This window comes from Cucurbita maxima, unplaced genomic scaffold, assembly GCF_002738345.1.
Source record: "Cucurbita maxima cultivar Rimu unplaced genomic scaffold, Cmax_1.0 Cma_Scf00010, whole genome shotgun sequence".
In the NCBI taxonomy this organism is placed as follows: domain Eukaryota; kingdom Viridiplantae; phylum Streptophyta; class Magnoliopsida; order Cucurbitales; family Cucurbitaceae; genus Cucurbita; species Cucurbita maxima.
Window position 1 is genome coordinate 3,564,429 of NW_019272026.1, and position 10,811 is coordinate 3,575,239.

At 36.6% G+C, this 10,811-nt stretch overlaps 2 protein-coding genes across 2 annotated transcripts in view; both read left to right on the forward strand.

Annotated features, from left to right (window-relative positions):
• The first annotated feature begins 609 nt into the window (after nt 1–609).
• On the forward strand, nt 610–4,062 carry LOC111485140 (VIN3-like protein 1). Its single transcript, XM_023131880.1, has 4 exons — nt 610–844; nt 1,442–1,991; nt 2,137–2,447; nt 2,530–4,062. Exons 2-4 carry the CDS (start codon nt 1,534–1,536, stop codon nt 3,720–3,722), a joined length of 1,962 nt encoding a protein of 653 aa, XP_022987648.1. The 5' UTR covers nt 610–844; nt 1,442–1,533; the 3' UTR covers nt 3,723–4,062.
• A 444-nt stretch (nt 4,063–4,506) lies between these two features.
• The window catches only part of LOC111485160 (fe-S cluster assembly factor HCF101, chloroplastic-like), a 7,906-nt gene continuing 1,601 nt past the window's right edge, over nt 4,507–10,811 (forward strand). The window contains exons 1-14 of the mRNA XM_023131908.1: nt 4,507–4,697; nt 4,773–4,898; nt 5,961–6,103; nt 6,187–6,237; nt 6,536–6,691; nt 7,268–7,411; nt 7,485–7,627; nt 8,399–8,468; nt 8,770–8,865; nt 9,000–9,089; nt 9,166–9,219; nt 9,325–9,448; nt 9,577–9,701; nt 10,620–10,742. Coding sequence (XP_022987676.1) covers nt 4,631–4,697; nt 4,773–4,898; nt 5,961–6,103; nt 6,187–6,237; nt 6,536–6,691; nt 7,268–7,411; nt 7,485–7,627; nt 8,399–8,468; nt 8,770–8,865; nt 9,000–9,089; nt 9,166–9,219; nt 9,325–9,448; nt 9,577–9,701; nt 10,620–10,742 — 1,512 coding nt within the window. The 5' untranslated portion in view covers nt 4,507–4,630. The remainder of the gene's footprint in view (nt 4,698–4,772; nt 4,899–5,960; nt 6,104–6,186; nt 6,238–6,535; nt 6,692–7,267; nt 7,412–7,484; nt 7,628–8,398; nt 8,469–8,769; nt 8,866–8,999; nt 9,090–9,165; nt 9,220–9,324; nt 9,449–9,576; nt 9,702–10,619; nt 10,743–10,811) is intronic.

Here is a 10,811-nt window from a genome sequence, read left to right on the forward strand (position 1 = left end):
TAATCAAATGAATTACAAGGATATGGAAATAGTAATAAATGGAAATAACAATAAATGGAAAGATACCTATAATAATAAGGCAAATATTTATTTGCCTTATAATAAAATATCAAATATAGTATACATGGTAAACTATAATTTATTACTAAATATCCTTAACATAAGTCAACCGGATTAAATAATTTATTTATTTATTTTAATTTAATGTAACATGATTAAATATTCGAGTCATCCGACTGGACGGTCGGATTTTGATCAGGTGGTGCAGCAGCGTCGAGGGTGATGCTGATGATGACCAGACAGACTGCTATTTTGTCTTCCACGTTGGGTTTCCAACAAATTTGATTAAAGCGAAAATATAACAGCAAATAAATTGGAATTTTTAATAATGAAGTGAAATATCACGCGCCAAAAACCGCGAATGGGTTCACTCCCTCAATTCAATTGAGATTCAATGCAGGGGCGGGCATATGTACTTTATCTGCTCGATCCTAACCAGAAGTGTATTCCAATAGGTTCACGCGCTTCTCTTTTTACGTTTTTTTCACTCTCTCCCATAACGTGAATATATTTCGTACAAGCTTCCTCCTCTCTCCAACCCAACGAACGCCTTCTCTCTCTCTCTCTCTCTCTCTCTCTCCTTCTTCTTCTTCCTCTTTATCTACCTAGCTTCATGCTCGCTCAGAACAAATTCTTCGGCTTCGGCGCATCGAAGCCCTAGATTCGTCCCCATTCGTCGTTCCGAATACTTCTCTTCTGCTTTTATCGTTTCATTCAAACGATTTCGTTCGCTCTTTGGCGCTGTTTCTGTGGCAGATCCGTTATTTTTCGAGCTTTCTTCTCGGTTGAGTTTTTTTTCCTTTCTTTTTTTTTTTCAAATTTTTTATTCCTATTGTTTCAGTATTACGTAACGTTGATATACATGTACTTTTTCTGTTTAATTCCCTATAATCAGTATCCTTGTTGTTGGGCTATTATTGGTTTCTAGATTTGCTCAATGTGTTTGTCAAAATTTCACTAGTGTTATTTTCAACTTTACTTCGCTGCTTGCGGCTTCCCGTATATATATTTATATATTGTGTATTGTTGTCATATAATATAAAGTGGTGGGGGAGATTGTTTGATGAAGGTAATGTGTCGTTTGTCATGATTATTCAACAGTAATTTTCGAGAGAATGGTGGAAAAGAAATACTTCTGTGCGTGGAAAAACTTTTCTCTTCTGGTCGTTGTTCCTCTTGGAACCCGACTGACATCGTTTTTCTATAGGCCTTAATAGTTGGTTTGTAGTATTTCATTTTAAGTATTGCAAGTCATGGTATTGCCAGTTGTAACTTGTTTATATTCTTCAATCGAGTTTTGGCGTTCATAGCCCTGATGCGTAGAGTTGCAGAGAAAATAAGCTTTTAGGTGATATTGAACTGGTCAAGAACTTTTCTGTAGGTTTCTGAATTCATGGTTGGAATGATGAATTTGTTGAGCATTCTGATCATGTCTTAACAAGGAGAAGTCGGACCAATCATTCTAGAAGTTAAATGTTCGAGCTTCCAAAGGCGAGCAGAGGAACGGTTAACAAACTGGAGATGAAGAAAACTTCATCCAGTTTAAATAACCGGTCTGCTAGTAGGAAGCATCATAGGAAGATAGAAAACCCGACGCGAATGCCAACAGCTCCTGAGCAATGTCCACATACTGGAATCTCATGTACATGGGTATGCAAAAATTCTGCCTGTAGAGCTGTTTTGTCAGTAGGTGATACATTTTGCAGGAGGTGCTCTTGCTGTATCTGTCACTTGTTTGATGACAACAAGGACCCTAGTCTCTGGTTGGTTTGCTCTACTGAATCTGAACAGGGAGATTCCTGTGGATTATCTTGCCATATTGAGTGTGCATTGCAACATGGGAAGGTGGGGGTTGTTGATCTTGGGCAACTAATGCAGCTAGATGGTAGTTACTGCTGTGCTTCTTGTGGCAAAGTTTCTGGGATACTAGAGTAAGTAATTTTTTCACCCAATATTTCCTTTGATCCTCTTATTTTGCATAATTTTGCGCTCTCAAGCTTCAGAGAGGTGTTGTTGCATAGTTATTGACATTATTTTAGGTACAGCCTGATTGAATTGTGAATTCTATTCTGGCAGATGTTGGAAGAAACAACTAGCTATAGCAAGAGATGCACGTCGTGTTGATGTTCTCTGTTATAGGATTTATTTAAGTTACAGGCTCCTTGAAAGGACTTCAAGGTTTAAGGAACTGTACGAAATTATTCAAGATGCAAAGGCCAAGCTAGAAGCAGAAGTGGGTCCAGTAAATGGGATTTCTGCCAAGATGGCTCGTGGTATTGTCTGCAGGCTCACTGTTGCTGGTGATGTGCATAAGCTTTGCTCACTCGCAATTGAAAAAGCAAATCAATGGCTGGCTACAGTGTCCAATCCTAATCTGAATTGCAGAGGTTTGGTCCATGGCCATTATGTTTCTAGCACACTCCAACTATTCTAAATAAATCTCATTAGCTTTAATTTTATTTTTGACAGAAGATTCACTTCCCGCTGCTTGCAAGTTTCTTTTTGAGGGTATCGAGTCTTCTTATATTGTGATAACTTTAGTTGAAATTTCGAATGAATCATCTGAAGAGACTAAAGGCTACAAGCTTTGGTACAGTAAGAGTAGAGAAGAAGCATACACAAAAGAACCTATATGTATATTTCCTAGAGCTCAGAGAAGGATTTTGATTTCGAATCTACAACCGTGCACTGAATACACATTCAAAATTGTTTCATATTCAGAGAATGGTGACGTTGGTCACTCTGAGGTCAAGTGTTTTACAAAGAGTGTTGAAATAATTCACAACAACTCCCGTTCTCCAGCCCTTTCAAACCCCAGGCAAGGAAGTCCTATTGAAGAAAGTAGTATCCACAAGAGGGGTCCAGATAGTACAACCATTATCTATTCATCTTCAGGATTTCAAGTTCGACATCTTGGAAAGATTCTGGAACTTGCTAAGGCTCAAGGAGAAGGTTGTCTTGAGAGGCTTGGCAGTGCTGATGTCACAAATTATCGTGGAGTGCAGAACGCGGTCAAGCCCGAAACTCCGGAAGAAGAGCAGCTACCTCCTATTTCTCGTGGACTTGATTTAGATGTGGTTTCTGTACCTGATCTGAACGAAGAACTAACTCATCCTCTCGAATATTCTAGAGATGAAGTTAATGGCTGCACGTTGCAGCAGGCTGTTGAGGCAGATGGAGATGCTGCTTCCCATGACATAGAGAAGAATGGCATGGCAAGATCAAACGGTAGTGATGATTCTCAAGTCTGGACATGTGGACCAAATAGCGAGGTACCGGCTGTTGATTCCCTCGCAGGGCTGTGTAGGAAAAGGGCAGCTAGCGCAATTGAAGAGACGAATGATTGTGACAGCACTTTGATAAATGAATCGCCACTCCGAGTGGCCAATGATTCATGTTTCATGGACGAGAACTTCGAGTATTGTGTAAAGATAATTCGATGGCTGGAATGTGAAGGTCACATTAAACAAGACTTTAGATTGAAACTTCTAACATGGTTTAGTTTGAGATCATCAGAGCAAGAGCGTAGGGTAATCAATACATTTATCCAAACATTGATTAACGAACCTAGTAGCTTGGCAGGACAGTTAGTCGACTCCTTCTCCGATATCATATCTTGCAAGAAGCCACGAAATGGGTTCTGTAGTAAGCTTTGGCATTAGATTAGCATTCACTCGTACTTATATCTCTGCTTCTCTCCTGTAATTGGTCTGCCATTATTTGTACAGGCATTCTTTCTTGATCACTATCATCAAGTGATTCATTTATATCTCGGACAATGTTATCCGGGTTTAAGAAATTGGATGCTGATTGCAGTGACATTACCCAATTTTGTAGAGTATGTGACAATTTGTACTTGGTGTCGGTGAGGGTAATTTGTAATAGCCATAAGAGGTAATTTAAAATTTATAATTTTTTTTACTTCAGAAGTGAAAACTAGAGAAGGCCTAGAAGAGAAAAACTACTCATATTTATGAATAATAAAGTCATTTAATTTCAACATTTCTCTCTAATATTATATTACTTGGTGATATACATATGTGAATATTATACCCATACAAGATCTTAAAGGGATTATTCAAATTGTTGAATCTTATGAAAATTTTAATTTATACCATTATTAATGTAGCTTGGGTGTAATTTTCTTTTGTAAAATTGAAACGCTTATAAAATTAGGGTAACTTTTTTGAAGAACAAATGGGAAAATAACTAAAATTCCTCATCCAAGCACAAACACATGCTGTTTTTTGTTTTGTTTTGTTTTGTTTTTTAATCACAACATCGATAATTAAGATTATTGAATTGATAAAAATTCGCCATGGCGACACGTGTAACAAATGCAGCCTCTAATCTGATGAAAAGACGGAAACAAGAGCATGATCACAAATTTGCAAATAATAAATAAATAATTTGCAAAAGGGTGAAACGACGTCGTTGCAGCGAAATCGGATGGATTAGGAAGAAGATTACATGGCAACAGCTAGAGCAGGAAGTTGAGAAGGCAGTTCACTCAGAATTGCCTCATCCACACTGAAACTTCGACCCCTTTCAGCTTCCTTTCGCTCTAAAAATGCTTCTTCATACTCCATCATCGCCATGTCTCTCATTCAAGATTATCAAGGCACAATCAAAACCAGGTAACTTTCTATCCAAATTCATTTCCTTATGCTCAATAATCTTCTTACTCTCTGAATTCGGTATTCTATTCTCAGATAACGCTCTGCTACTCTCGGCTTTTAAGTCGTTGGTTCATAACCAAAGAATTGATAGGTCCATTTCCGTATTACGTGGAAGCTCCATTCCGAGTTCAGTCACTAGAAATGCTGCTTCTACTCAAGGTAATTTTCAGTTTATTGCATCTTTTTTCTTTTCTTTTGTTAAATCCAGTTGTAGAAGAGCGAAATATCCATTGCTTAATGTATGAAGGCTTCTCGAGTTTTGCCAATCCTTCGACAGACCGTAAATTACTACTTGAATGAATTTGGATATTTCGTTGTGGTATTGGAATCCCGAGACAAGAAAATTGATTAATTGGCAATTTTGTTTTGCGCGGTGAAATTGCAGTATAGGTGAAGGGCAGATTCTTATTAGAATTGTAAATTAGACGTGGCACGTGCTAGTAGCAATAAGATAAAACTTAACGTCATTAATTTAACTTTACGGTTTTTTGTTTAGTACATTGCTAATTGTTTATTAGACAATGATTAAGATTTCAAGAACGTACAAGTTATGACTCAAAGCTTCTAATTATAGATTTTCATTCAAACTTCATTCCTTCATTGCTTCAGAATTAGTTTCTAATTATGCCCACGTTGAATTAAAGAAAAAATGGTTTACATATTTTAAGGGAAAAAAAAGTAATTATGGAAGATTGGAGAGATAACTTATAGAAGAATGTGTATAAATAATAATATTGATTCATTTATCCTAATATTTAATGGCGAATTTAAGCTGAGAGAAGGAAACAAGGTCATCACTTCGCATTTTAACTGAGTAAAGAATTATCAAGGGTCAAAGAAAGCCTATACTCTAAATTTGTTGAGTAACAAATAAATATCGTGGTAGTATAATACACATGTGAGATTTGAATAAAACTGAGAATGCAAGAAGCTTGTCTTTCATACTACATGAAGTGCAGCGTTTCAGCTATGCACCAACCAATATCCATGCTTATATCGTAAAAGGATCTCATATTTGCATGTTAGCAAAGCAAAGAAGTTGTCACATTCATCAGACAATCATGTTAGTATGAGGGTAGGCTGTTTTAGCATCAAAGCATTTCTCTAAAATCAAATTTGTTCTTGTTACCATTTTATCCAATATTAACCATCAGCTGGAATAGCTGTTTCATCAATCATGTAATAACCCAAATGACAGATTCTGTTTTCTGTAAACTGTAGCTGGTGCTTCTGTAATGTCCACTGAGACGGTTGAGGCTGATGTACTAAAAGCGTTGTCGCAAATTATCGACCCAGATTTTGGAACAGATATTGTCTCATGTGGTTTCGTGAAAGATCTTCAAATTGATGAGGCTTTAGGAGAGGTTTATTGAGAACGTGGAATTGAAAGATTTTTCTGTGATGTCTTCTTGTTGTTAATTAAACTAAATGATTTGTTGGATCACAGGTTTCTTTCCGGTTAGAGCTCACTACACCAGCATGTCCAGTCAAGGACATGGTAAATGACCCAATCATGTTGTTTGAACAAGAACTGACATATGTTTGGAAGGGTAGACTTTTTGTTTTTAACCACAAGTTTCTTAGAAATGGAACTGAGTTTTTGTCTTCCACCGTGGTTCTTTTTATGATTTTTGTTCTGTATATGTGCGGCAGTTCATTAGTCGATATTTATTTTTGTCCGTTTCTGATAAACTTCCATAGTTCTCTTAGAAAAAAAACATTTCTCTGAAGCCCTAACGGTTTATGCATTTGCTTGAATGTCATAATTAAAGGTAATAACATACGATGCATGACAGTTTGAACAGAGCGCGAATGAGGTAGTGGCAGCACTTCCTTGGGTAAAAGATGTGAAAGTGACAATGTCAGCACAACCAGCAAAGCCTATTTATGCTGGGGAACTTCCACCTGGGTTGCAGAGAATCTCAAACATTGTGGCAGTTTCTAGTTGCAAGGTAGGCTACTCGTTTTTATCCTTTTTCAACTCAATTTGATTTGAATATCTATCGAAGTGCAGATCATTAATTTCGAAGATTGACTTCTTTTCTGGAAAAAGTTTGGTGCATAATTTCTTCAAATTATTTCATGTTGTAACTGTTAACTGATAGGCTTTGCCCAGCAATTTTATTTACGAACAAGATAACAAGATAACAAGGAAATAAGGGAAGATTTGGAAGCTTCCACCTCTCCAATTCTCACATAGAATGTCCAAGCAAAACATAGTTAAAAAAAAATATCCTCCCCATACATACAATCAGCTATATACCCCTACCCTATCTCCGTGGCCCTCCTTCTAATTAACAAAATACAATGGACCCCATAGATCTCGTAAACTCTCCTCTTATGTGCTTATGTATATACACGTTTGTAATTTGGTGCCTACCATAAACATTATGGAACGCGTCATATATTGTCTTCTCATTTGAGGGGGGAAAAGATTGCTACTGATTTAGTGCCCTTTTCCGCATCAGAAAATTCCGTATGTTCTCTTCTTCTTTCCTGTTAAAGGAAATAGCTAACATTTAATGCAGGGAGGTGTAGGGAAATCAACTGTAGCTGTAAATCTGGCGTATACTTTGGCTGGTATGGGTGCTAGAGTTGGTATTTTTGATGCTGATGTTTATGGACCAAGTTTGCCCACTATGGTTTCCCCTGAAAACAGACTGCTAGAAATGGTAACCTTTCGACATTTCATCAAAATTTTCTCAGTCAGTGACGGTAGATTGTGAATATCTAAAATTTCTACAGAACCCAGAGACGAGAGCCATTATTCCAACTGAATACTTGGGAGTCAAGTTGGTATCCTTTGGATTTGCAGGACAAGGTCGTGCCATAATGCGAGGCCCAATGGTTTCTGGTGTCATTAACCAGCTACTGACTACTAGTGAATGGTTTGTTCTCTTGGTAAACGAATTAGAAGTCAGGAATATTAGTAAATAAAATATATTTATACCGCATGTATCAAACTACCCCTTAATCCCTGAACTAGAGTAAATTTAATTCTTTAATATATTTCATCACATTTCTACTCCTAAGACTAATGAAGAAAGAAACAAAACAAGAGAAGTTTCAAGCAAAACATAGGCAAAATGTTCTGCATGTTTTCTCTCGTGTCCGAACAAGTATATTTAAAAGTTCAAAATAAGGAGAGATTTTGCCAATGTTCAAACTTATGAAGTATTAAAGTCTGCACTTCTTTTGATTTAGTTTAATCAAGAGACGGTTTGACAGCAACAGTATTATGCTTTAAACTAAACCAGTGGTTACATTTCGTATACCAGTTTACTCTTTTCAAGGTTATTATCAGTTTCTTCCTCATTTGCATTACCAGAAACGAAGATGATTTGTTTGGACCTAAAATATTGAATTTTTAAAACTGATCCAATAGGCACATTTAAAATACTGCTTACCTATTTAGAGAATGGTATTTTCAGTTTATTCACCGTCTCCATAACCAAAAAGGAAGCGAGAGATAACTACTTGATTCCTCTTTGCTTACGAGGCCTTAGAACTTACGGTTATTGTATTCTGCTGGTGGTTTCCACAATTATGATCTGAACTGAATTTGATTTTTTACCTTGTTTTAATAGAACGAGTGGCTACATATTATTAGTGTTAACATGTAACCATTTTCTAATCATAATCAGCTGTAAATAATGTAGGGGTGAGTTAGATTATCTAGTCATTGACATGCCCCCCGGAACCGGTGACATTCAACTCACTCTTTGTCAGGTTTGTTTGTATTTTTTACTTTAAATTTCCTTGGAACTCCATATAATATGTCAGGCTTGTTCATTGAAATTATGTTTTTCTTTTCTATGGTGTATTAGGTTCTTCACTCTTCTTCTTTATAATACAATTTCTTCCTTGGTATTACATTGTTTCTTTATTCTCCATTGTTATTTTCTTTGGAGTATACATTCATTATTGTTGATAGCCTTTCCAATTAGCACATAACTGCTGACCATTCTACATGTGAAGCTTAGTTGATTCCATTGTGTATTATTGGTGACCTGATAAAAAACAATTTCAGGTGGTCCCTTTATCTGCTGCTGTTATTGTAACCACGCCTCAAAAATTAGCATTCATTGATGTTGCAAAAGGAGTTCGTATGTTTTCAAAACTGAAGGTTTGAAATTTTTTATGAAAGTTTAATGGACTGTCATTGTGTAAATTTTTCTTATTGTGGAATCCATGAAAGAACAGACAGAAGGTTCTTATGATCAGACATACACTAACTTTAAGATACCACTCTTACTCAAGGTGCCCTGTGTTGCCGTGGTTGAGAACATGTGCCATTTTGATGCTGACGGAAAACGTTATTATCCATTTGGCAGAGGTTCAGGTTCTCAGGCACGTAGCATATCCTGAGAACTCTTTTGAAGATAAACTTTTATTCGACTATATTTAAGTAGTGTGTAAATTGCAGGTTGTTCAGCAGTTTGGAATTCCTCACTTGTTTGATCTTCCCATTAGACCTACTGTAAGTCTGATGATATGTTCCCTTGACGACCTTTATGAGTGTACTATGGCTAAATTTTGATTTTTGTTTTTAATCCCTTCAAAATTTGTTCTTTAATCTGGATAGCTATCGGCATCAGGAGATAGTGGCATACCTGAAGCGGTGGCTGATCCTCAAGGTGAAGTCGCCAAGACATTTCAGGATCTTGGGGTCTGTGTTGTGCAACAGTGTGCCAAGATCCGGCAACAAGGTATTTTGATTTCACCTTCTAATGATTGTGCTGGTATTATACTAAAGCCATCTCATTCTTAAGACCAATTTTGATAGCTCATGCTACAAAAAGGATGCTGATTTTCAATATACTTTTCTAAATGCCAGTATCAACAGCCGTTACTTATGATAGAACAATCAGAGCAATCAGGGTGAAGGTACCTGATTCTGATGAAGAATTCCTTTTGCATCCTGCGACCGTGAGACGAAATGACCGCTCTGCCCAGAGTGTGGTATGTTCAGTGATCGTAATTGATTTTAGTTTATTCCTTCTATTATTTCCTAAATGCAATTCCTACATTATCCAATCGTATCTCAGAAGACAATTAGATGCCTTCGTAATGTTGTGCTAACTGCCACTTGAAACCTCTCAGTAAAATATTGGGTGAAATGTCATGCGTGTAATGACAGCTTGCTTTTATTCTTGGCAAAAGCTAGTGAGCTAGAGACTTCTATATTGCTGGCCAAAATTTTCAGCATGTGAACAAGTTTTTTCTTCATGCATATTTATTAGCTGTTCAAATATTAAAATTTAATAACAAAATCTGAATAATGATTTGGAAACGCCGGCTATCAATTCCAACCTAAGCGCATTATTGCATGCATCTGACTGTATCTTGTCTATATAACAATTTCATACATACATTTGTATCTGCCTCTACTAGTTTTTTCTTTTCATTAATTCTTTTCCTGGGGGAGATACAATATAGGTGTTCTATATATTTTCCTCAAGATATTAGATTGTCATTTTACATCAGCTTACTGATACAATATTAGGGGTAGAAAACTTTGAATTGTAATCAGGCTATTAAAGCCAGCTCCTCCATATCCATGATTGTGATGACTCATCACATATAGGTGTGTAGAGGATTCTAGTGATTGAGACTTGGTTGATACAGCAATAAATAAATGGAGCGATTCCTGGCAGCCAAAACTTGCTAGTTTCTACTTGATCATCTAGTTTTTTTTTTTTTTCCTTTGACATTATATGATCATTTATCAAAGAAAACGATATATTTTTTGTGGGAACAGAACATTGATCTGTCTTCTTTCATGGTTGATTAACATTTTTTTTTCTATTGATTGATCGACATTAAGGCTGATTATCTCAAGCCCTTGAGGGTTTTAATTTCCCCCCCCCCCCAAAACAGGACGAATGGACAGGCGAGCAAAAACTGCAGTACGCTGATATTCCAGAAGACATTCAACCTGAGGAAATCAAGCCCATGGGGAACTATGCTGTGACAATTACCTGGCCCGACGGATTTAACCAGGTGAGCAGGATTGAATTTGATTGATAATTGAAATGATCAAGTCCATATTATTGATTTTTTTTTTTTTGG